Source organism: Petaurus breviceps, unplaced genomic scaffold (assembly GCF_028583685.1).
Source record: "Petaurus breviceps papuanus isolate PSGF00001 unplaced genomic scaffold, PetGlider_PUasm1.0 90775, whole genome shotgun sequence".
Taxonomy (NCBI): Eukaryota; Metazoa; Chordata; class Mammalia; order Diprotodontia; family Petauridae; genus Petaurus; species Petaurus breviceps.
This window is the reverse complement of record NW_027187342.1, coordinates 1080387-1107726: the sequence shown is the minus strand read 5'-3', so window position 1 is coordinate 1107726 and position 27340 is coordinate 1080387. Positions and strand designations below refer to the sequence as shown.

At 39.3% G+C, this 27340-nt stretch overlaps 1 protein-coding gene across 2 annotated transcripts in view; it reads left to right on the top strand.

The window, feature by feature from the left end:
- The window catches only part of TGFA (transforming growth factor alpha), a 133454-nt gene that overhangs the window by 30517 nt on the left and 75597 nt on the right, over positions 1-27340 (top strand). For both annotated transcript variants that reach the window (XM_069068871.1, XM_069068872.1), the window contains exon 2: positions 20922-20975. In XM_069068871.1, the coding sequence (XP_068924972.1) occupies positions 20922-20975 (54 nt within the window). The remainder of the gene's footprint in view (positions 1-20921; positions 20976-27340) is intronic.

Genomic DNA, 27340 nt, shown 5'->3' with positions numbered 1-27340 from the left:
CTTTCTTTCTTTCTTTCTTTCTTTCTTTCTTTCTTTCTTTCTTTCTTCCTTCCTTCCTTCCTTCCTTCCTTCCTTCCTTTCTTTCTTTCTCTGTTTCTCTCTCTTTTTCTTTCTCTGTTTCTCTCTCTTTCTTTCTCTTTTTCTCTCTCTCTTTTCTTTTCTTTTTCTGGGACTCCAAGAATGTGAAACTTGCCTTTCACTCTTTTTCCCCTTCCTTCTCACTTTCTTATAAACTTAACAATCAAATCAACAAAATAAAGAATAAAGTAATTTGTAAAACCAAACATTCCAAACAATTTTTCATTTTGATAACAGGAAAAATGTAGAAAGAAGCAAAGTCTTGCCATTAGTATCTTATTTATTCTAAGTTCCTTTCCGGAACCACAGAATCTCCTTGATTAAAGGGACCAACCTTCTAGGGTATCTAGTTCAACCTGTACTGAGCAGGACTCTCTTCCACAAAGCCCTTAAGCACTGTTAATGTAACTCTGTTTCAACACTTCCAATGATGGGAAACTCATTGCCTCATAAGACAGTCCTTTCAACTCTGGGGGCAGCTCTACTCAGCCAACTTTGTGGCTGAGGATTTTTTAATATAGAATGATAGTCCCTCTACGCAAGGCTCTGCTTCTGCTTTCTTTGCTCCATTTCTCTTTGTATGTCTTTTCATATTTCCTTCTATTCTTTATAGTTGCTCTTTTTGTGACACTGTAATATTTTGTTACATCCATATATACTATTCATCCATCTGATTGTTGTTCATATAGATTTTTGAGAGATACTGGGATATAATGGATGGAACACTGTTTTAGTGGACCTGAAGTCCAGGAGACCAAGGTTTGAGTTTGAGGTTTGCCACTTAAAACTTGTATTACCTGCATGACCTCAGTGAGGTTATTTCCTCTCCCTGAACCTTAGTTTCCTCACTTGTAAAACATGCGGGTTAGATGCAATAAAATCTAATGTCCATTCCAGCTCTAAGATTTTTATCATTTTCCATTTGAAGCTAATACAAATAAAGCCACTCTGAATTTTTTGTGTATACGCATTAAACAGTAGTCCAATGCTTTTACCTACTTTATTGTTCACCACCAAACCAATGAGCTTGGTTTCTTTTTTTTTTTCCTGGGACTCCAAGGAAAGCATGTGAAACTTACCTCTCTATCCTCTTAGAGCATAGCCCCTCTTAGTTCCTATCAAGCTGCCATGGCTTTGGATATGGGCCACAGTAACAGACTGTGTGTTCATAGAAGTACACAGCTAAGTGTAGAGAGACTAATCACAGATTGCCTTAGGCACATGAGTTTTTAATCATGGTGCCTATCAAAGAATATCTACTGTGGGAGGGAAGGCAGGTGGTAGCAATAATGTGACAGATATGTGAATTATTAGTGTAATATCCATAGGAGTTCCCTAGGAGTAGGATTTATGACTTAAAGGACAGGATCTATTTTGTAAATTTTACTGTTTAGAGTCTTGCTAGAAAATCAAAATTATGTCAGATCACAGAGCTCATTGACCAGGTTTTTTGAGTGCCAAGGCTTGGCAGCAAAGCCTCTTCAGTGACTTATGACTCAGTCCTCAGAGAACTTGTCAGTGAGTGATTCAGTTTTGGGGAAGCACCAATCCCCCTGTTGCATACATGGAGATACCAGTCCTTCTAAGAAATAGAATTGGGATTCTCCTCCCCACCCCCTCCTCATTCCCACCCCCCAATTCCAGCCAGTTCCTGGAGAGGTTTCTGACTAAGGGAGTGGGTATTTGTAATTCTACACATAATCTCCCTCTCCCTACTGAGATCATTTGATTAAGCCTTATTTCTGCAGGGAGAGGAGTTTCATCCTAGACTGGAGGGTATAGATGTTGATCTGTGTAGAGACCTTAATAAATATTGATTGGATAGTTTGGCCCCAAAAACTGTTTACTGTGATTTGCAAGAGAAAGTCTTTTCTTCAAATGGGCAGAGTAGCTAACTGGAAGCTAGCTGAACTATGAAACTAAATACTCTGGAGAGGGGAAAGAAACATATAACAATAGCAACAACAATTTAATGCATCCATTATGCTTTCAAGTTTACAAGACACAACTCACGAAAACTACGTTAGTGGAGGGAGTGGCCACATGAGTGAAATCATAGAACACTGAAATCTTTGAGTGTCTTCTTTATAGTCTTATGGGAATCTGTTCAAGACATAGAGTTTACTGGTTATAGGAAAAGTCCTCTATTCTTTTGTGGATGACTCACAGTAGAGAACAACTAAATGGATTAAAGGGCTGTAAAAAAATTAATGCTTGGAGGAATTGCTAAAGGAGTTGGGATTGCTTATCCTGGAGAAGTAAAGGCTGAGGTCAGCAATAATGTAGAATCCTCTTAGAGCCTCATTGTTAGGTGATATGCATGATACCCATCTTAGCTCTTACATATTATTTTGGGACAATGCTACGTATATGGAGGCTTCCTTTGGGGACCTGCCTTAGCACATCATTAGTATAAGGTAGGACAGATGCTTAATTGAGGCATTCAGAGGGTTATAAATCCAAAATTGGAAGGGACCCCAAGAAATTTCTAATCCAACCCTCTCATTTTACAACTGAGGGACTGAAGCCCTTAGTGATTCACTGATTTGCCCAGGGTCACTTAGAGGTGGTAAACATCAGAGTTGGGATTTGAACCTGGTTCCTCTGACTTCAGAGTCAGTGTCCTTTCCATTGTTCCATGCTTAAATAGATGCCTGTTATTCAGAGGATAGTTCCCAGCTTTTGTCAATCTCTATTGAGATTAGAACAAGAGGATGGACTTAATGTGCAATATTTTGGTTAGGGGTTAGAGACAAAGGAGAATAGTAAGATATCAGGAAATAACAAGTTTGATCAAGTCTGCAAGTAGATTCTAATTTCTTATAGATCTGGTCCTGATTGCCCCCATTGCTCCCAGTTGCTCTCCCCTAACTCTGCTCAGTCCTGTCACAGAAGGGACCAGCTTAAGGTGATCTTAAGCTACTGAAAAGGGCAGCTAGGTGGTGCAGTGGATAAAGTGCTGCTGGTCCTTGAGTCAGGAAGACCGGAATTCAAATCTTCCCTCAGACACTTACTAGCTATATGACCCTGGGCAAGTCCCTTAAGCCTGATTACTTCAGTTTCTTCATTTGTAAAATGAGCTAGAGAAAGAAATGACAATTCAATGACCACTCCATTATCTTTGCCAAGAAAACCCCAAAAAGGTTATGAAGAGTTGGACACTGAAAATGACTGAATGACAACAAGCTATTAAAGCTTACAACTGCAGGAAAACTTTTAGGACACTATGTAAAGGTAAACTGAAAAACTGTCCTTGCCCTTCTGCAGTCTTATATTCTACTGTGAGAAGTCTACATGTAAGCTATATTTATTAGGTCATAGGACCGGAAATTTAGAGTTGGAAGGTACTTTAGAGGTCAGCTAGTATAGTGCCCTCATTTTACAGATGAGGAAATAGATCCAGAGAGGTTGAGGGGTTTGATAATGCCTGGTATACAGGTGTTTAATGAATGCTTGTTGATTGTTTGTCCAAGGACATACAGGTGATAGATGTCACAGCTAGAATTTGAACTCAAGTCCTCTGATATCAAATTAATCATTCATTTCCCTACATTTTGCTAGTATCCATTATCTGCTGTGACTTGCTTGGGTATTTCAGCAAGTGGGTTGGTAAACATTCTAAAAATCAGAAGTTGTTCGTAAAGAAGTAGCATTTTTTTGTATGCCTCCCCTTTCTCCTACCTTCTACCTCCCCCACTTTTATTACAATTAAAGCCAGACTTCAAGGGAGTGTCTGAGGGAAGGCTTGGCTTTGAAGATGGCAAACAATGGAGGGAAATAGAATTTCTTATGCAATCCCTAAAAATGTGTCACTGAGTATGAGGTCATCTTTAGCTGGGAGGAAAGTTTAAAAGACAGTTTTACCCTAGTAAGAGAGGGGAACCTTAGCCAGAAGCCATGCCCACTGATCAATATTTCCATAACTGTCAAGAACATGACACCAAATAGCCAGAGGGTTATAGAGTGAGAGCAACAGGAAATTAGAAAAAGAGGAAATTTATCAAATTGAAAATGCTCTTGGCCCAAAGAACAAACCTATTGGGGGCTAAATTTAATCAGCTGGAATTTAATTTTTAAAAAATACCATCCTACTCAACTTTGCAAAGAAAGGTTTTGCCTTTTACTGAGAAATCAGATTTTATCAGAAAGATGGAATCCCTTGTGCTTTGTCAACAACAGCCTCAATCAGGATATGATCAGTGAAAAGCAGGCCCTGTGGCCAGTTACTGTAGTAGAAAGCATTGTCTCTGCCCTTAAGGAATTCATAGTGTAATTAGGAGTCAGGACAAACATAAGCTGTCTAGCATGGACAAAGAAACATTGCAAACTTCCAATGCAATGTAAGGTAGCTGGGCTGGAGGAATCATGGAATCTTTATTAAAATACCACTTTACTACCTGTGTGACCCTGGGCAAGTAACCTAACCTATCTGAGTCTTTTAGGGACATTGTTAGGAAAATAATTTATAAATCTTAAAGTGTTTTAGAAACGAGTTGTTTGGTAGTGGTGGTGGTGGTGGTAGTAGTAGTAGTAGTAGCAATAGTAGTAGTAGTAATTGTCTGAAATGACTTTTTATGCTTAAGCTACATAACATAGAAAACTTTTTATCTGAAATGTCAGACTAGAAGACTATATTTTAGGGTACATGAGAAAATACTATGTTCTCCCATGCACTGAATGCCAAATAAAGAAACCATTGGAGGTAACATTGCTAAACCCATGTTTTACAATATTGAAAAAATGAATTTAAAATGTAGTGATATCTTGCTACAAATATCACCCATCTGGAAAGTATGTAGCTGATATCACAAACCACATGGTGCCTTTTTCAGCCTTGAGAAATCCTAGTTGTATAACAGATAAAGTCTGATGGGAATCATGGTTTTTTTTTTTTTTAAGTATAAACAAAAGCTTGAGGATCTTGAAAAAAAGCCTAGATATACGGGTCTAGAGAAAAAAACAAAGAGAATTTTAATCTCTGAAACTTTTTTTTTAAAGAGGCCATTCTTTGCTTCATTTTTAAGTTTTGATCACTGAATGGGCACTGCCTCAGTCAAACTAAATACTGTTAAAGACTTTTAACTTCTAAAGGCCAAGGTAATACGTCCTGGGCCATCTCCTGTTGTCCTGATTCATTTCTGGCCACTAGACCCAGATAGCTATGGAGGAGAAAGTGAGGCTGGTGACTTTACACAGTCGTGCCTCCCTTAAATCCAATTCCCTTGCATGTCATGGCATCACTTCCCCAATGTCATGGTCCTCTTCAAGAACAAAGGATAAACAACAGCAACAGCAGAGATATAGGCCAATCATGGATCAGATTGAAATTAATTTAACCAAAGGACAACATCCTTTGATCTGAAGCCTTTAAGCAAACTTAAGTCAGAAAAAGACTAAATGGTACTAAATTGTGAAGTATTTAAGGGCAGAAGCAGTGTTATTTTTTTTTATTTCCCCACTTTCTTGCATACTTAGTAAATGTTGGTTGAATCAGACTGAAGAGGAAGAAGAAAGCCAATCTGGATTCAAAAACCTGGGTTGAAATTCTGTCTGACTCTGCCACGCCTGAGTGGCACTCCTATGTGACTAGGTAAAGCCCTTTCCCCTCTCTGACCTTTTTCCTCACCTATAAAAGGAGGCAGTTGAACGGTGTGTTCTCCAACGAACCTTCCAGTTTTATGACTCTGTATCTAAATGTGACTGAACCAAAGTTATTGAATAGTCCTTGTTATAATTCTTCAGGGTGCTTGTTATAGGATAGGCACTGGATCTATGCTTTCATCATTATAGGAGACTCCAGGGGTAAGGAAACTCCCTTTACCAATACACACTCTCTGCAAATGGTAGGCTTACTGAGCTGCCTAAGAGGACCAAGATGTCAAGGGTCAAGGGTCACACAGCCAGTATATGTCAGAAGTGGGACTTAAATTTAGGGCTTTGTGTTTTCAATGGTGACTCTCTATCCACTAAGCCATGCTGCCTGAGAGACTGAGGTGCTTTGTAACCTCTAATAACCTCTAATGTCCCTTCCAGCTGTAACATTCTGTGTTTCTATGAATCATTACCCATCCTGACCTGCCTGTGTGCAGGTTGTCCCAGAATGTATTTGTGTGGTAGCGTGGAATCAGTCAGATCTGTGTCCTATGTCCTTAAAGATGCTACTCATGATCTGAAATTTTGAAAAATATGAGTTCTTCACAGGGAAAGTTGAATCATAGACTTCACAGCTGAAAGAGACATGAAAAGTCCCCTGACTTTACAGTTTTGGACAGCCCTGAGTCAAGACTGATTGGAGAAGCCTCCCAAGTGGTGTGATTATTATTTGATGCACCTCAGAAATCAATAGGCATTAATGTGTCATTTTTTTCTTCTTTTAAAAAAAAACTGTGGCTTCATTAGTATAGTAAATACCCTCTAATATTACAGATAAACAACTGTTTTGCAATTATGGTCTATTTTCCTAGGAAGACTGTGAGGGGTTATGGGTCTTGTGTGGCTACACAGCCAAATTGTAATCAGCCAGACGTGAACCCCAGTGGCCCTGATTCACCGGACTTCCTCCCATATGTCCATTGCTAACATTATTATCACTGATAATTAAAACATTGGTTACTATTCTGGGATTGTATAATAGATAAAACATTAAGTACTTACTCTGTGCCAGGCATTGTGCTAACATTGAAATATAAGCAAACAAGTAACTCTTTAGTGAGGGAAGACTACACATAAAGGGAAGCTGGAAAAGAGGAAGAGGGAGAGGGTATGTATGTAAGCAGAGGCATGGTCGAGAGATGTCCTGGAAGGTATGTGGAGGACAGGTTCTGGGCAGTATAAGCACATCTATATGATCAGAAATCTCAAGAGTAGAAGCCAAGCTTTCAAAGGGAAACCATTGTGTTTGGCATCTTAGAATCAGTCAGTTAAAAATCATTTATTACGTACCTGCTATGTGCCAGGTCCTGTGCTAAATAAGAAAGGCAAAAATCAGTTTCTGCCCTCAAGAAGCTCACAGTCTAATGGGGAGAGAACATGAAAAACAACCTTGTATAAACAAGATATATACAGGAGAAATTGGAGATCATTAATACAGAGGAGGCATTAGAATTAACAGGGATCAGAGGAAAATAGGATTTTAAGTGGGACTTGAAGAAAGCCAGGTGGCAGAGGTGATGAAGGAAAGTATTCCACGCATGGTAAATGGCTAGTGAAAATGCCCAGAGTCAGGAGATGAAACATCTTATTTGAGGAATTGCCAGGAGCTCAATGTAATTGGATTGCAGAGTGGAATCAAGTATTTGACTATTCCCTCACCTATAATCAAGTATTATAGTATTAGTCAAGTATTCATTTGTAAGCTCCTTGAGGGTAGGGACTTTCTTTTGCCTCTTTTTGTAGCCCCAGCACTTAGCACAGTGCTTGGTACACAGTAGGTGCTTAATAAATGTTTACTTAATTGAATTCCTTTAGTCAGCCATTACCCTCTTCCCCCTCATGGGATGGTCAGTAGGTTGGACTTTGAGGAAGGTTATTAGTACTAGTGATAATAATCAATGTAACAGTGATTCTTATATTGGAAAGGGCACTAGATTTGTTATCAGAGGATGTGAGTTTAAAGTCCCTGCTCTACTACTACTACTACCACCAATACAACTACTTACAAGCTGTGTGACTTTGTCTCCAAACACCTATGCCTTCATGTCCTTTTCCCTTCAGTGAGGATGTTGAAAAAATCTCTACATTGTCATCTAAACCTAAATCTTGCCATCTTGTTCCTCTATTTCTTTTGTATCCCAAGCTGGGCCTAGCATAAGTAGATGATCAAAAGGCATTTGTTAAGTCAGTTGATGCACTTTGAATAGATGGACATTTGCTATAATTTGCTGAATTATAAGGTTTTTGAATGTAAGACTTTGTAACTCTTGGGGAAGCAAGTGTGCTCTTCTGATAGTGTTATACTGGAAAGTATAAATGGTGGGGGCATAATAAGAACTGTTAAATTCTTCTGAGCTGCAAACTCTTGAGGATCACAGAAAAATAGACCTGGAAGGGATTATCTGGACCATCTACAGGTCATTAAATGTCCATAATTTTTTCACATTGGGAAACTTAATCCCAGGAAGGAGTAGTGATTTTCCCAGTATCCCACAGTAGCAAAGCTAGGATTTGAACCCATATCTTTTGACTCCAAATCCAAAGCTTTTTCCGTGATAATACCAGCTAGGGTAGGTGTCACAGTGGATAGAGGATCAGACCTGGAGTCAGGAAGACCCGAGTTCAAATTTGGCCTCAGACATTGTCTGATCCTGGGCTAGTCACTTAACTTTGCCTCACTTTCCTCATCTGTAATATGAGTTAAAAAAGGAAATTGCAAGCCATTCTGCCAAGAAAACAAACAGTCATAAAGAGTCAGACATGATTGAACAACTGAACAATACACTTTTACACTTTTGTCTAAAGGACAAAACCTCAACATCAGAGACATAGTTAGAAAATAGCTGGTAGCAGGATTACATAACCCTGGGAGAGATGTCCAACAAACATTCATTTTAAGTCCAAGCAACTACATATAGGTGTTTTGCCTCTCTTTTGTCAGAGACTAGGAACTACCCTCCCTTTGTATCACCTTCAGATCTGATAAGCACACTTGGAAGATAGATATGCCTTCATCTAAGTCATTGATAGAAATGTTTAAATGAGGACAAGGTCAGATCTCTGTTAGACTCTATTAGAGACATCATCTGCATTGACTCCAATCACAATTCTTTGGTTTTGGTCACTCAGCCAGTTTCTGAGTTCATCCTGCCACCAAGCCCACATTTTACCATCCTGTCCACAAGCATACCATACATGACTTGTGAAAAATGATTTGCTGAACTCCAGGTTTACTATGGCCTATATCATTCCCCTGATTTACCAGTCTAGTAACCCTGTCAATAAAGGAAATGAGGTTAGGCTGGCATTACTTGTTCTTGATGAGCCCATGTTCACATATATGCTCACAAACCATCCCTTGAAAAATGTTCTCAAATTTTGCTAGGAATTGAACTCAAGCTCACTAGCCTACTATAGGAGGAATATAGGTTTTCTCTGGTTTAAAAAAATGGACTATTTTCTCTCCACTATTTCTATTTCTTATTTCATGTGATTTTTTTTTAGATCAGCAGCAATGACTGACAAATAATACTCAGTTTCTTTAGTAGCAGTAGAGCAGGATTTTAAACTCAGGCCAGGTAAAATGAACACCTTTGGGATAACTAGAGGCTCTCATTTATCTCAGATTTTAAATTTCTTGTTCATCATTTTTCTTGTTTTTCTTAGTCCAAATATCATTCTCCACTGTAGCAAAACCAAGCAAGATAGGAGCTAAATATATCTGCCTTCTTTTTGTCCTCCCTTATCATCATCCCATCCATCCCAAGTGCTTTTATCCCTTCTTTAATCTTCTTTTTGCCCCAGTATAGTATTGTTATCCATAAATCTAAATCTCAGTTCTTTCTGGGTTTTAGTGTTCCTGCTACTTTTAGGAGAAAGAGCTGTTCATCTTTAATTATCATTCAGCAGAGCATTTGTTACCTTCCCTTATGGCTTTTCAAAACTTGTGCTGGTAATTATCACCTGTGTAGCCACATTACGGTGTTTTTTTTAAAGACCCTTCTCTACTTTTCCTCATTGGAATAATTTGTTTACCAACCTGGTTCTCACTGATAATTCCTCTCTCCTTTACAGGGCCTAAAGTCTTTACCATGTTTTGATATTTATTTATATCCTGACTCATTTGCCATCATTTATGCCTAGCATACAATGGATGCTCAGTATCTGTTGATTTAGTAAGTAAATGAGAATTAGTCTTGTCTCCCTAGTAGAGTATAGGCCCCTTGAAGTCAGAGATTATAGGACATCTTGTTCTTCCAGTATCCCCCTTAGTTCTAGTACAGTGCTAAGAACAGATTATATGAAGCTGATCAGAATTTGGGGATTGGATAGTCGATGTATCCTGCCCTTGATATCCCCATTTGTACAGAGACCCAGTGGACCAGACTAGACTTCCCAGCAAATACTCAGGCTGTTTTCACCTTCAGAAAGTCCATTCCTAGAGATATGGTCTTAAAGAGAATCACTGTAGAAAAGGCAACATTCCACCTCTGAGTACTGCATACTTCCCTTTGTGTTGACATCAGTGGAAGCTAGCCAGTGAGCAGAAAGATGCAAAAGCAGGGCTTGGTCAGATAGCATTGAGTGAGTGGACAAGCAGTTACTTTGGAGTAGAGAATGATACAAGAAAAACACCCTGGTCCATGGAAAGAGCACTGACCACAGGGGAAGACCCAGGGTCAGTCAGTCAGCAAGCATGTGTGCACTGAGTGCCAGGCATTTTGCTGAGTCCGGAGATACCAAGAAAAGCCAAAGATACAAAAACACAATCCCTCAAGGAGCTCACATTTTCAATGAAAGAGACAACAACCACATAATAGTTGTCATTTACATAAAAGTTATCTATTTGATCATCGCAACAAATAATCCCATAAAGCAGATGCTATTATTATCATCCCCGTTTTACAAATGAGGAAACTAAGGCTGAAAGAAACTAAGTGACTTGCCCATATTCATGTAGATATTAAGTGTCTGAGGCAAGATTAAAACTCAGGACTTCTAACTCCAAATGCATTACTCTGTCCACTGCTGGATTCAGCATGTAAAAACTGTGTAGGGGTAGCTGGGTGGTACTGAGGATAGAGCACAGCTTCAGACATTGTTAGCTATGTGATCCTGGGCAAATCACTTAAGCCTGATTGCCTCAAAAACAAAAAAACAACTATGTACCCACAGTATGAATGGAAGGTAATCTCAGAGGGAAGGCATTAGAAGTGATGAGAATCCTGTAGAAGGCTGGATTTGAACTGAGTCTTGAAGGAGATCAGGAAAGCCAGGAGATAGAGGTGGTGGGGGAAGAGTATTCCACGTATGAGAGGCAACCACTGGTGAAACAAGGAGTCTACACATGGGCTGTGTTCAAGCATCAGCCAGAAAATCAATGATCACTGGATCATAGAGAGGTATAAAAAGGAAGAAGACTGGAAATAGACAATTTTTATATGTGATCTTAGAGGTGATAGGAAGTTCCTAGAGTTTATTGGGTAAAAGTGGAGACATGGTTAGACCTGTGTTCAAATCCTCAGGCAAGTAATTTAACTTTTCTGAGCCTCAGTTTCCTCATCTGTAAAATGAAGAGTTTAGGGTAGACAGCCTTGGGGGCATCTCTTTCAGCTCTAGATATATGAAGGCAACTAGATGGCACAGTTAGAGTGTTGGACTTGTAGTCAGTAAAACCTGAGTTTGACTCTTTCCTCAGACACTTAGCCAGCTATGTGACCCTTGGCAAGTCACTTACCCTCCTTAAGCCTCAGTTTCCTCATCTGTAAAATGCGAATAATAATAGCATCCATAGCATAGGGTTGCTTTTAGGATCAAATGAGATAATATGTAAAAAGCACTTTGCAGACTTTAAAGTGATATAAAAATACTAGCTCTTATTATAATATGTGATCCTAAGACTCTAAGTGGAGACTAGATAAAATAATATTTTTAGTTCTCTCAAGAGAGTGGGAAATTGTGTTGCACCTAGTAACAGGCACTTGATAGTTTTTAAATATAGTATTATTATTATACATTTTTCAGGGCATGGATTGGGTCTCATCCACCTCCTATTACCCCTCTCTCATTATCTGGCATGGTGTTGTACATATCTGTTTTTACTTTAGTGCTTTGCACTAAAGTGCTTCAATGGTTTTATAAGTAGAGGAAGAGTTCCCTCCATTGATACAGATTGTGACCCTACTCTGGCTTAAGGAGATGATTAAACTTCATCGAATCTGCATCTCCGACCATTAGACTATGAGCTCCTTGACAGGAGGGATTATTTTTTGCCTATTTTTGTACCCCCTGATACTTAGCACAGTGCCTGGCACATAGTAAATCTTAATAAATGTTTGTTGATGGACTAATGATGCCTATAAGACATCATTGTATGGATGTTCCCACAACACTTCAAACTCATCATATCCCAAATCAAACTCATTGTCTTGTCCCTGAGACCTGCTCCTTCTTGTGACTTTACTATTTCTGTTGATAACATTACAATTTACCTAGTCTCTCCAATTTGAAACCTTGATGTTATCTGGGCTTGTCTCATCTTATTTTGCCTTTTCTGAGGGTACTGATCTACTTTGGACCCTTTGCTTGAGGCACTGATTGGTCCTTCAGCCTGTTTAGCTCCATAAGTTCACAGTCTGCCACAACCCAGCAACCCATCCCTAATTATCTTTTCCCCTCTTCTGCCACTGTAATTGTCTAAATCTGGTCTCTGCTCCTTGGCCTGCTCACCCCTGCCACACACTGTGAACTGTAAGATTGAATTTTCCAGGGTGTATTTGCAAATGAAGAAAGACTATACAAAATCACAAATCATATACTGGGATAAAGTCATTAGAAGTGTACAAAAGAAAGCTACCCAGTTTCAGACTGAATGGTGCCCAAGGTTTCTAACCAAATCGTTTAACTAAAGTTTTCTGGGCCTACCCTTTGATATACTTTCTAAGCTAAAACCATCCAGTTACCCCTTGCCTCCAGAAAAAGATAACAAATCCCCCTTTCTTGTCTCCTACCCTTACATAAAGCTATTTGGAATTTGCCCACCTGGGTACACTGGTTCAAGCTAATTTGCTGCCTCTATCTAAAATCCCAGGCTCACTCCTAGCCAGTCAGGAAGTCTCTTGATTACATAATGGATTCTGGGGTATTTTGCCCACATTCCTATATATAACCACTGGCTTTCTAGCTTCCCTTCCCCCTCCCCTGACCAAGAGAAAATCAAGGGGGGCAGGGAGGAAACCAGGTAACCATTACTGTTAGCTGCACCTCAAAAAAAAAGGCAATTTATCTGGAAAGTCTTCAGGAGGGAAGCTTTCTGTTGTAATTCCATCCTCTTTATTCCTATGGTCGCCACACTAATTCAAGTCTATATCACCTCCTTCCTGAACTATTATTATAGTTTCCTAATGGCTCTTCCCAGCTCTACTTTTACACTCCCACCAGTCCATCCTTCACACTAATTCTCCTTATTTGTAAACTGGGATCATGCTGCCTTTCTGCTCTCAACCTTCTTGCCTGTTGAGGAAAACTGGAAGTCCTTAGCTTGGCAATCAAGTTCTTCACAGTCTGGTCCTTCCTTGTTTTTGAAGCCTTGCCTCAATTGTCCTCAACCCATGTGTTCTGTGCTTTTATACAAACTAGGCAATTGACCAGCTCTCATTCATTCTCTAAAATTTCCCACTTTGCCCTGTCTTCTGTGCTTGGCTTGAACTCCCTTCCTCATTACTGCCACCTGATTTTCCTCAAGTCTCAGCTAAAGTCTTTCTACAAGAAATCTCCCCAAGTCCTCCTCAATCTTAGTGCCTTTCCTCTGACATTATCTGTTGATGTAAAGTTGTTGACATGTTATCTTCTTCTTGAGAGCAAGAATTGTCTCTTGCCTTTTTTACATCACTGGTGTTTAGCATAGTGATTGCCACATAATTAATGTTTGTTGCCTTGACTTGGAATTCTATCCCATTCCTCCTTTTTGCCTGATTCCTCTACTTATTCTTTTGTTTGTTTGTTTTTTGGAGTCTAGGGTAGGCAGCCTTGGGGGCGTCTCTTTCAGCTCTAGATATATGAAGGCAGCTAGATGGCACAGTTAGAGTGTTGGACTTGTAGTCAGTAAAAACCTGAGTTTGACTCTTTCCTCAGACACTTAGCCAGCCATGTGACCCTTGGCAAGTCATTTAACCTCCTTAAGCCTCAGTTTCCTCATCTGTAAAATGTGAATAATAATAGCACCCATAGCATAAGGTTGCTTTTAGGTCACTTTTAGTTAAGTGACTTGCTCAGGGTCATGCAACTAGTAAGTGTCAAGTGACTGAACCCACATATGAACTCAAGCTCTCCTGTCTCTAGGGCCAGTGCTCTATCCACTGAGCCACCTAGAGAGCCCACTTTTTCTTTAAAACCTAGATTAAGTATTACCTCCTCCATGAAGCACTGTGCCTGGCTAAACAAAGGCTTGTTGACTTTTTAGTTTTTTCTGATCTCTTCAGAGCTTCACCTTGAACTCTATGTAATACAGTCTGTCCTGCTGTAACTAGCCCACAGTTTCAAGAAGTCCCCCACTGTATGAGATCATGCAATAAAAACCACAGGGCTTATAGGAAAAATGGGGTTAAGGGACACAGTACTCAAAAGCTTCCTCAATGATAATGCAAAAAATAAAGATTAAACTAATAAAAATGGCAGCACAATTTAATATATGTTCAATGGTTAAGAAATATATGAATGCTACAATAAGGGGAGAAAAACAGGTAACCATTACTGTTAGCACATCACACAAAAAAAGACAACTTATCTGGAAAGTCTTCAGGAGGGAAGCTATCCCTTGTATTCCCATCCTCTCTATTCCTGTGGTCACCACACTAATTCAGGGGTATCACATAGGGGTACCAAATAGGGGCAACATCTGAAGCCTAAGCAGCTCCAATTCTAGGCCTCAGAGGGACATGGGTCAATCAACCCTCCTCCTCCCACAGTCCCACTGCACTTAAAGATATTAAATAAACTTGGCACTTGCCTTGAAGAAAACCTGAGATTTTCATGTGGAAGTGGGCATCAGAAGGATTGTAGCATGAGTTATTGTGAAATGGTGGTTTTCGACATTCTTACTGTTTCTCAAGAAAGAAAGTGTGAATAAACAAATTCAAAATTTGAATTATGCTCAGATTGTTCCTTAATCAGTTGCACTGGAACAAATTCATTTACAAAACAAGCATTAAAATAGAACTGACCATGTGTATTTGCTCTTGGAGACTTAAACGTCATCATTATCATTTCTTGAGTACTCTGGATTTATCATATCTCCTTACCACATAGTAAGCTCCCAAAGGGTAGGAACCATGCATTAGCTAAACTTTATCATTTCCTACACCTAGCTAGCAGCACTCAGAATAAAGAAGGCACTTACTACATGTTTGTTTAGTTAAATTGAATTTACCCAGTAACCGAAACAAATTTCTATCCAATGCCAGAATGACAAAATAAATGCCTCTGTGTTGTGTGGGAAGTTCCTGACTTATGTAGGATTTGTTTTTATACAGGAGAGGCAGTGTAGTGATATGTGTCTTGGGAGTCAGACAACCTGGTTTCCAGTGTTCAGTCAGGTACTGTGTAATCCGCTAGCAACTCATAGAATAATAGAGAGTCAAGCTAGAAAGTCCTTAGAGATCATCTGATTTTCTCTTTTCCATGCAATCAATAGGGAAATAAACTTTTGGAACATGAACCATATATAGGTTAAGAAATTACCTGTATTCATTACTTCAATGGATCCATGATTTCATCAGGATAGTACCTCCCTTCCTTTCCATAGACCTTCCAAAGAGGTTTGTATAGTTGTTGGGTTCCCCCCCCAAAAAAAAAACAACCCTGAACTCCTTCCCCTGGTTCTTTGAATGTTTCATCAATAATGGTGTAGTTCTCAGTCTATCCATATTACTACATAACTGGCCCATCTCTATTGTGTCCTTGATATCTTTGACACTATTTCTTGTATTCAAGTCATTGTTGGTAATATACTACTGAGCATGTCTCTACCCACCATGCATGTTTCCTTGATCTTTTGCCTATCTACAATTTTGACTGTTCTTAAATTTTGAGGTTCTGTGGTTCACAGGGGTCATAGATGTAGAACAGGAAGGGTGAATATCTAGTTTAAATCCCTCAGGTTACAGATGAGGAAATGAAGGCCCAGATATTCTTTGTAATTTCAGGTTTTTATTTCTGGTTTTCATTCCCTAAGTAAGACAACATAATTTCATATGGTCTCAAGATTTCCTTTCTCAATGGATGTATCTTCAGGTTAATATTTGTCTTTGGCTGAGCCATGTTTCACGGAGGAGCTTTTTCTGGCACCGTAGAGTCTGTATTTCACCAAGTCCAAATGTTGGGTTTGCCCTAAAGAGCAGCTTAACTTGAACACATTGGATAACATACTGCTCTAGAAATTTGGAACTTTGCTGCCCACTATCCCTTCATCTTATCTAGAGGACTGCCTATTAAAGAGGAAATTCAGAGAATTAAGAGAAATGGATATGAGTATCAATTCCAATACAACTGTGACCAGAAGTAAATGCTGTGTGATGTAATAGACAATTTAGCTAGATTTAGAGTCAAGGCTTGGAGTTCACATTCCAGCTCTCCTTTTTTATTATTCTTTGTGATTATGGGAAAGTCTCTCTGGGCCTTAGTTACCTCCATCTTGAAAAGGAAAGGGTTTGAACTAAGTGATCTCTACAATTTTTTTCTGGCTCTAAATCTCATGATGTCACTTCTCTATGAGCCTTAAGTTTCCTTGTCTGTAAAATGGGGAGAACAATCCTTGTACCATCCACCTCACAGAGTACTTAGAAAAAAAGAATTTCTGTAAATGTCAAAATATTATAGAATTGTGTATGATTATTATTAAGTTGGAGGTAATGGTAGGAAAGTGTCCAGTTACATCTAAGTCCCCGCTGGATCTAAAAATGAGAGGGCCTGAGTTTGAATCTTGGCTCTGTCACTTACAATCTATGTTATTCTGGGTAAATAACTTTACCTAGTCCTCAGTTTTCTTGTCTGTTAAAGGATTGGACTCAATAGTTTTTTTGAATTGTCCTTTATTTTTTTCACATTTAATTTATTCTTATATATTATATATATATTTAATTTGCTAATGTATTTATTTTTAGTTTTCAACATTCATTTTTATGAGATTTTGAGTTCTCCCTTCCCAAGAAGGCATGGAATCTGATATAAGCTATACATATACAATTATATTAAACACATTTCCACATTGGACTGGATAATTTTTAAAGTGTCCTTTCCAATTCTAAATCTATCATGGTATAAAATCTGCTCATATCCTGGACATTCTGGGGAATTCATCTATTCATTCATTCACCAAACATTTATTAAAGACATTATTGTTTGCAGAGCACTGTGGTGCTTCTAGTTGGGAGCAAATATGAAACTTAAGCAAGGCAAGCTCCCAAACCTATGGTCCAGAAGAAGGATAAAGACACAAACACAAATAACATTAGTATGATCTCATCCTGGATGAGAGGTTTCCACGTTTTATTGTGGTTTACTAATTTGCTATATTGGGATCTGTTGCTCACATGGGTACACACTTGCCACCATTTTCTCACTTGGTCTTGAAGTGAGCTCCTGAGAGTTCACTTCATCTAGTGGTGGTAAATTACCTAGGAGGGGAGGGAGGTAAGTTCATAAGCAAAGTAGAGGAAGTCGAAGGCAAGGTCTGGTTTTTATTAAGGAAATTGATGCCACATGCTCAGGCCTCGTCTCTCTGTTTATTCCTACGTCTCACTCTGGAAGGTACAATGGGCAGGAGTGGTCCTTCTACCCCAGCCTTGCATCTCCCCCTGAGTCTGTGGTCTTAGCTGAGGCCGGACTCCCAAAGGGAGTTCAGCAGACATGGCTCACGAATGAGGCTCACAGAGTCAAGCCAGGGTCATTATGTAGCTGCTTTTCTATGGGAATGCAAGGAAATAGTCTTCTTATATTGTTCACATTATGAATAATGACCTAGCGCCTTTCATCTGTAGGACTGAATGGTTTTACAAACATTAATTAATTCCTGGGGCACCTTTATGAGTTAGGCAGCTATTATTATCTTCATCTTTAGAGATGAAGAAACAGAAGGGCTAAAGTAACTTGCCTTAAGGCCAGGGACCTAAACCGTGATGAAATCTACCAGGGTTGTTCTTAGCTTCTTGACCCTACAACATTTCTATGTGACATCACTCCAGCCTGGAAGTACAATTTTTTATATTATGTATTTCGTATATTGGCATCTCTTATATTCTCTTGCTCCTGACTTCGCTCTTTCTTGACTTAAAAAAAATTGCTTTCATTGAACCATGGAACCCCTCTATTGTATTCACATGGATGTAGAATATGGGGAGGAAGAGTTGAGGTGGGAGTTGGTTTTTCTTTTGTGCTGAGAGAAACTATGAATAGGCCAATTAGAATCACTCAAGGGAGGTATGCAAAGCATTCCACTGTTAGGCTGTATCTTCTTGTGACATAATTATGGGTCATAGTCTGGCTTTCCTCCAGGGTGATTTGTGGAGGTGCCAGCAAATGTCAAAACATGAACACTTCCTCCAATTGACAGCCCTAAACCATTAAGAGATTTCCCAGATCTGGGGAGGAATGTCCTGTTTTTAACCATTTGTGCTCAGATTACAAAAATAGCCCTTTCAAAGCCGTCCTATCTGGTTGAGTTCTGAGAGCCATGGCCAAAATTAGGTGGCTGACCGGCACAAGAAGAGTATGTTTAGACGGCAAGAGGGAACTGCATGATCAGAATGAGTCCTTGCAATGCTCAACATGTACACAATTAGCTCACTTTGCTTATTTTGCAAGCATCTGGTTCAGGAGTTTGGAGCCTCTGCAGGTGACTGAGTTTAACAGCCCATAGCGATGGTTCAGATGTCATTCTGATGCCTCCTGTTAGAAATATCTGCAGTTTGCTCTTTGCTGTGTTTGTCATTTCATAAAAAGAAGGGCACATTGTGAATGTGACTGCCTAATTGAGTCTATCCCTACAAGTTTAGTTTTTTCTCCTGTATCCAGGTTAGAAAAGGAAGGTCTTCTAAATATGAAATTAAAACGAACCTGTTTGTTTTTGGAGGAGGGAGGGTAGGGCAATTGGAGTTAAGTGACTTGCCCAAGGTCACACAGCTAGTGTGTCAAGTGTCTGAGGTCAGATTTGAACTTGGGTCCTCCTGACTCCAAAGCTGATGCTCTATTCACTGTGCCACCTAGCTGCCCCTATTTTTTTCTACCAACTCCTTTCCTTCCTATGACTTGCCTACCCTCCTTCAAGGATCCCTCCCCTATCCTCCCATTTCCATAAATCTGTTTTTGTTTTAATTAAAACTAGAATAACAAAGTGGAATTTCTCTTTGAACATTTTAAATTCTATTAGTTGAACTTACTGTTTTAACCAATATACAACTCAGACTTTTTGCATTATCATTACTAATATTAATCATCTACCAAACTCTTCTTCTGATGCCTGATTGTGGTAGAGAGATGATCTGGGGTCTTCTAAGGCAATGACCATGGAATATCTGCTCTGGTAGTACCTAACAATTCAGGAAAGCTTCAAGTGCAGACCTATAATGACAGTCTTGGAAAGATTAGCCTGGCTAAATTCAAAAGGGCTCACCACCAGGCCAAACGGGAGGTAGTGAGCTTCCTGCCCTAGCAAGTCTCAAAGACCAAACTAGAGAGACTTTTTGATCTGCTTTAATGAAAGGATCAGGGCCTTATAGACTCAGAGCTAGAGAAAACCTTAACGGCCATCTATCCCAAAGCCCTTGTTTGACAAATCACGTCAACAAGTATTTATGTTAAGCCTTTACTATGTGCCAGGAACAGGGGCAGCTTAGAGTCAGGAGGACCCGAGTTCAAATTTGGGGAGTAGCTGTGTGATCCGATGCATATCACTTAATGCTGTTTGCCTCAATTTCCTCATCTATAAAATGAGCTGCAAAAGGAAACGTCAAACCACTCTAGTATCTTTGCCAAGAAAACCCCAATTGGGGTCACATAGAATTGGACACAACTAAAAAATGACTGAACAATAGACCAAATATCTGCTATCTCAAGACTGACTCATCACCAGGTTGACTACAAGCTGGTTAGTTGTTCAGACATATCAATCTGTACAGACATTTCATCAGAGATGTTGCAGCCTACCTCAGCAGAGGGAGCACCCACATCAACCAAATCATAGATCCCTGACGTATCAGTGATAACTAATAGTAATTTGTAGGAAGAATAATTATATAGCATTCTAAGTTTTACAGAGTACTTTTCCCATGGCAACCCTTTCAGGGAAGTAAGTGCATTATCTCCATTTTACAGATTAGAAAATGACAACGGGGCAGCTAGGTGACACAGTGAATAGAGCACTGGTCCTGGAATCAGAAGGACCTGAGTTCAAATCCAGCCTCAGACACTTAACACTTATTAGTCTTGTGACCTTGGGCAAGTCACTTAACCCCAACTGCCCTGCCTTCCCCCTCCAAAAAGCAAAAAAAAAAAAAAACAAGTCAAGAAACTTGTCAGTATAACAATAGAGCTGAAACAAGTCCAAATCTTCTTAGTCTTTACTCCCAGGTTCATTCTGTTGAACTATGATGATGATGATGATGATGATGATGATGATAATTATAGCCTGCAACAGTACAAGAATAATACTAACAGTTGACATCTTTTAAAAGACCTTAAAAGCACTTTTGATATCAAGTTTTTACTCATTTGTTTCTAGGCAGCTAGGTGGTGCAGTGTATAGAGCACTGGGCCTGGAGTCAGGAAGACCTGAGTTCAGCTATGACTTTAGACATTCACTAGCTGTGTGACCATGGGCAAGTCACTTAACCTTGATTTGCTTCAGTTTTCTCATCCCTAACACAAGGATAATAATAGTACCTACCTCCCAGGGTTGTAATGATCCAATGAGGTAGTGTTTGTAAAGTGCTTTGCAAATCTTAAAAGCACTATATAAATGCTAGCTTTTAAAATTCTTTCCTCCACCCCCTGCCAACTTATTAAAACTACTGTGTGCTTGCCATTTAAAAAGCTTGTTTCTGAAGACTTAATCCTTTAAGATTGTTATGTTTTGTTTAGTTTGATTACTTGACCTTGTTTTGAGTTGCTTACTTGCCTTTTCTTTCTCATCTCTATAGGTATTTTATTAGCCGTGTGCCAGGCTTTGGAGAATACAACATCTGCCTTGAGTGGTGAGTTGTTACATCTTCTGTATTAAGTTCATTCCATGGAGGTAATGAAAAGGAAACCTTTGCCTTCAAACTAACTCAGATCTGAACTCTGAACACCCCACAACTTCTTCCTGGGATAAGTTTTCCCCCTTCCCTTCTCGAGTCCAGTGGTTGTCCTCTAAGCCTGTCCTATGCATTGATTTAATTGTTAGTATTTCACAGATGCCTTATTTCATTGATCTCTCCCCCGCCCCCATCAATGTAAATTGCAACCCCAATTTCTTTGTAGATGGTCTTTAGGGGTGCCATTTGGTAAAAAAAAAATTTTTTTTTCTTTTTTCTTATAGCCAACCCTCTGGTGATACATCCCTCTGTATTTAGCAAGGCTGGTCCTTATTGAGCATATACAACTAGATCCCATTTAGTATGAATAAGGAATTATGAGGTGATTGTATTATTCAGATCTGAATCATTTGAAGTTGTCTGTAAAATATGATCATTGGTTTCAGTGCAATGGAAATATGCTATGTGAATTAAAATAATAAGACTATTTCAAGGAATTCCTTATTCATACTAATATAAATAAGACAATACTAATATAAGACCTAGCTGTACACCCTAAGCCTTGGTGACATTCCAGAGGAGGAATTTAGTGGGGGGGATTGTACTACATTGGGAATTAAAAGATCTAAGTTCTTTTCTTGAAGTTCCATTACCAGAGAGAGTAACTCCCTACCCACCTCCCCCTTTTATCACCTTTTATGTAGTTAGAGTGTTGGCAGTTGGGATGAGGGTAGGAATATAGACCCATGCCAGAAAAACTCTGCTTTAAGAACAATTTAATTCAATCCTGCTAGCATTTATTAAGGGCATACTGTGCATAAGGCAGGGCAGCTAGGTGGCTCAGTGGATAGAGTTCTGGACTTGGAGTCAGGAAGACTCATCTTCCTGAGTTCAAATCTGACCTCAGACACTTGCTAGCAGTGTGACCCTGGGCAAGTCACTTAACTAACCCTGATTACCTCAGTTTCCTCATCTGTCAAATGAGTTGGAAAAGAAAATGGCAGACCATTCCAGTATCTTTGCCAAGAAAATACCAAATGAGTGTCGGGATGACCTGGATCAAATCCGGGCTCAGATACTCAGCACCACACTCAGAAATAACTGGCCGTGTAACCTTGAGCAAGTTATTTAACCCCAATTGCTTAAAAAAAAAAAAAAGAAAATACCAAATGGGGTCATGACGTGAGACATGACTGAAAAATAACTGGACTGAACAATGTTCAAAAGAATATTCATCATCTAGTATTTCTACCTCCTGTTCCCCTGCTCCTAGAAATTCCTTCTAAGCTGTAATGATCTTGTTCAAGGACTCCTAGAGTATTAAACCCCTAGAGCCCTGATTTAACATTTGAAGGAAGGTAGTCTCAGGAGAAGTAAAAGGAAATGCAGTGCTACCTTACCCACAGGGTAGTAAAAGAGACATGAGTGGAAAATGGAAATTGGGTCAATTATCAAATTTAGATAAATTACTCAATGATGAATCCTTGACTTGCCTTTGGTAATTAGTGATGAATATTTAGAATTCAAGGTACAACCCTAACCTTCTGAGGATGACATCATGGAAAGTATATCATATACTCTGCCATCATCCAACAGAGACGTCAAAACTTCCCAAATAATTTGGGCTGCCAAAGGAGGGAGTGAGTTCCCCATCACTGGAGATTTACTAGGGGAAGTCAGATGACTACTTGTCAGAAATGTTGTAGAGCAGATTCCATTTTAGGCAATGATTAAAGACTAATGTCCAAGGGCCCTGCAATCTTTTTTCAGTTTTGTTATCCAGGGTGGCATTTTTTATAACACACTTTCAAAACTTCCATGCTTCTAAGATTCCTTCCCTTCCCTCCAGTTTTCCTATTCACATGACAGCTGTTCTATCTGCCTGTCATTCAGCTCAGGCCCTACAAAGAAGGAATGGGAGCAGCTGGAGTCATCTTCGACAACAGACATTTACTGAGTACTTTCTAGATTGTTGTTATTTAGTAGTTTTCAGTCAAGTTTGACTCTTCTTGACCCCATTTGGGATTTTCTTGGTAGAGATATTGGAGAAGTTTGCCAGTTCCTTCTCTAGCTTTTTTTTACAGATGAGGAAACCAAGGTAACAGAGTTGAGTGACATGCCAGGGTCACACAGCTGGGACTTGCTAGATACTGCAAAGGCAATAGGGTAAAAAAAAAAAAAAAGAGGGCTCTGACTTGGGAGTCAGGAAGCCTAAGGTTTAGCCCCAGCTCTATCTTCAGGTGAGTAATTTAATTTCTCTGGAAATTTCCTCATCCATTAGGAGTTAGATTAGATGATTTCCAAGGGTCCATCCTGCTCTAAAATTCAGTGATTCTAAGTGCTAGACTCTAGAGGTTCAAATATATTTTGGTCATGATTCTTTCCCTCAGTTGGTCTTCAGTCTGCCTGGGGAGACAGGCCATGCTTCCAAAAAGATAAATAATAATAGTATACACTAAAATGTCATGTGGTGTGAGGGAAAGGACACCTGGTTTTGGAGTCCGAGAACTTGGGTTTGAATCTTGGTTGTGTTCCTTAGATGCCTGTGTGGCCCTAGGCAAGTTCCTTCCCCTCCAAGATTACCATCATTTTATCCTATCCATATCTCACTTGTATATAGTTGTTTGTTTTCGGGTTGTCTCCCCTATTAGATTGTAAACTCCTTGAGGTCAAGGACTGTCTTTTGCCATCCTGTTTATAGCTCAGTGCCCGGCAGCTAGAAGGTACTCAGTAAATGCTTGCTAATTTGCCTTGCTTTGACTCTGGGTCCCAGTTTCCTCATCCCATCCTATGAGGGATGTGGGCCAGGTGGTCTCTCTGGCTTCTTCCAGATCCTCTAAAACAAGTACTGATGTATATAGATGATGAAATGATGCAGGAGAAGAAACAAGGTCATGGGGTTTAGTACATAAAGTCATTTCTGGGTGTGTGTGGGAGGGTTTATTGGGGTGGAATGGGGGAGGGGTTGCCAATTTTTGAGGATCATGGGATCATCAATTGAGAGCTGAAAGGAATCTTAGATATCATTGAATTCAGCCCTCTTATTTTACAGATGAGGAAATTGAGGCCCAGAGAGATTCAGTCACTTCTTTAAGGTACTTAGAGTAGAAAGTGATAATCAGTGCCTGAATCGGGTTCTTCGACTAAATCTACCACGCCAATATGGAGGGAAACACCACCTTGAGGATGGGATGGGGGGATGGAGCACCCAAGAACATCAAGTGATCCCTCCCTGCTATGTATTGTTCCATATCTCTTAAAAGGCACCTTTTTATGTAGCTTGGGAGGGACAGAATGCACTGTGATTACAAAGATGTTAGGCTGATGCTTGCCTAAGCCTCAAGAACATTACATAGCTTGCAGGCTGCTGGGCTGGTTCTCATATTTTAATAAGCCTAAGTGTAATGATTGAGAGGGGGTGTGGTTGGGGGCCTAGGAGATGACACTCCACTCTGCCCAGTGGTATTCTCCGTGCTCTGGGCAGAGGTCTTTCTAGCTAAGTGTCCCTCCCCTCTCACCCCCCTGCAAAATCCATACACAGCTGCATCTGGGGAGCTCTTAGGAGGGTTGATTACTTTACCACAAGCTTTTTTGTTTTGTTTTGCTTTTTAAAGCAGCTGCTAAAATGAACCTAAGAAACTACTGAGTGTGATTCTTCTTTGACATTTCGATTTTTAATTATCTTGGTGGTGGTGGAGGAAATGGGAACAAGGACCATGCTGGGACCTGAGGAAATCAATTAAGTTTGTTAAAAGGAGAACAGGAATCAGGAAAAACCTCTTCGAAGGTTGTACTTGTTTGGAAATTAGGAGAATATGGGTCAGCCAGCCAGCTAGTCCTCTGTTTATTGGGCATCTTGCTCAACAAAAGCTTTTTAGAACCATGAGGCTCTTCCCCATTCCATTGTCTGGGGACAAAGAAATGAGCTGAAGTCATTCTAAAATTAGAAGACTCATGTGCCCTACCCAGGTACATGGTTCACCTGCTCCAAATCTGGGGATAAAGCACAATCTGCAAGAAACTTGACAGGCTGCATCTGGAGGATGAAACTACTTTAAAAAAAAGCATTAGGGGACTGGGCGAGGTGGAGAGTGGAAAGGCGCTGCCTAGAGAAAGGGGAAATTTCTCAAATCTCTATTCCAATTAATAAAAGAAACCTTTTCCTTACATTTCCTCATAATGTAAGAATAGGTTTTAGCTGCATGCATGATAAGTACCTTTTGATATAATCATAGAATTTCAGTAAGAAAAAGAATCTCAGGGATGTTTAGTCCAGCCCTCTGATTTTTCAGAGAGGAAAACTGAGACTCAAAGAGAAGAAGGTCTGATCAGGATCAAGCGAGTAAGGAGTAAGTCAAGCTTCAAACCCAGGAGTTCTAATTCCAAATTCAATGTTCTTTCTATGTTGCCATGCCAGATCTTTGCAAGAAAAAGGTGCTTTGTGGTAGAAAACAAAAACAAACACATGCTGGCCCAGGACTTAGGACAGCTACATGTGAATTTAGGTTCCTTGGGATTTAATTTCCTTATCTAGAAAATAAAGAGGTTGGATTAGATGATCACTCAATAAGTAATCAATAAATGTTCACTTTATGCACCTACTATGGGTCTGACACTGTTCTAGGTGCTACTACCATGTCAAAATAAGGCAGTGATTCCTCCAAGAGATGATATTCTATTGTGGGAAGCAGCATATGCCCATAATAAATAATATGAAATATAGTTAAGGTAATTTTGGGGGGCAGACACTAGCAACTGGGTGGATTTACAAGGCTCCCCCGTCCCCATCTCTAATATTCTATGATTCAAAAGAAATTTCAAAATATGATTCAAAAACTCATTGCAGTCAACCCAAAACAGAAGCAGCAAGGGACAGAATGGTCCCATATGTTTCTTTTTCTCTAAACTCATGAATCCTTTCAATCTTACTCCCATACTTTATATTTGGGGAATCTCATAAGCACAGATAAGAGGAAGGTCTTATAAAAGGGTCACAAGCTACATAATAATAATCATAATTATAGCTTACCTTTCTATTAATAGCTCTTTGTTTGCAAAACATTTTATATACATTTTTTATTTGATCTTTACAATAACCCCATGAAATAAGTGCTATTTTAGTTCTACTTTATGGATGATAAAACTAAGACACAGAGAACTCAAGAGACTTGCTGGAGTCATTGTCTTACAGTTCATATTAACAGGGGCCCATAGGGGAGAGAATTTTCTGGTAGTTTTTGTTTGCACAATTTTCTACTAGTTTTGCATATTATAGGTAGATCCTAAAAGAAATCAGTTTGGATCTGGTACAAATTAGACAGCAAGTTCACTCTTTAATATTTATTCTTTTGTTTGATATTTACTCTTTTTTGTTTGTTTTGGTTTGGTTTTGGTTTTCCTAAAAAAAAAGTCTGCATTTAGGATGTCTTCATGCCCTTGCTGTACTAAGATGTATAAAGTCTCCTTGTAATAGTGAAATTGTTGGGGGCGGCTAGGTGGCACAATGAATAGAGCACTAGTCCTGGAGTTAGGAGGACCTGAGTTCAAATCTGGCCTCAGACACTTAACACAAAAACTAGCCATGTGACCTTGGGCAAGTCACTTAACCCCAACTACCCTCCAAAAAAGCAAAAAAATTAAAAAAAATAGTGAAATTGGTGGCAGGAGAGGGAGTAGGTTTGAGGAAAAAAGACATAATATTGGTACATGTTACTAGATTCATTTCTCTTACATTTCATAAGACAAGGAGTTTTTAAATATCATTTAGCAGCAGCAATTTTATTTTCAAGGTTATATATTATAGTCTGGATGAAGAAAACCCACATGCAACTGCTCTGGATTTATTTATCTAGGAAGGGTCAGCATTATTAACTGTCCAAGTTGTCATGTTAATGCAGGGCAAAACTATTTTGTTGACTGTATTGCAATATAATTGTTTTCTTTTGTAATCCTGTGTATTTAAAAACAATATTTTGAAAAGAGGTCTATAGGCTTTACCAGGCTGTTAAAGGGGGCCTATGATACAAAACAATTAAGAACCTTGATTTAGCATCTTCATTATCTTTATTCCTCGTCAAAGGACTGAGCTAAGCATAATCAGCATTCCTTTGTCAAGGGGAGCTAGTCATTTTGTCTTTCAAAGTCAAGGCAAAAGTTATCAGAACTGAATAAATATCTTATAAAAACCTCCTAACATAATCATATCAGCTAAGAGTGGGGGGAAAAGCCTTAGAGGTCAGCTAGGTTAACTTCCAAGCCCTAAATCTCTTCTGTGGCTTTTGTTACAATAATTTCAGTGATGGAGTTTACCACTAGCAAGGCAG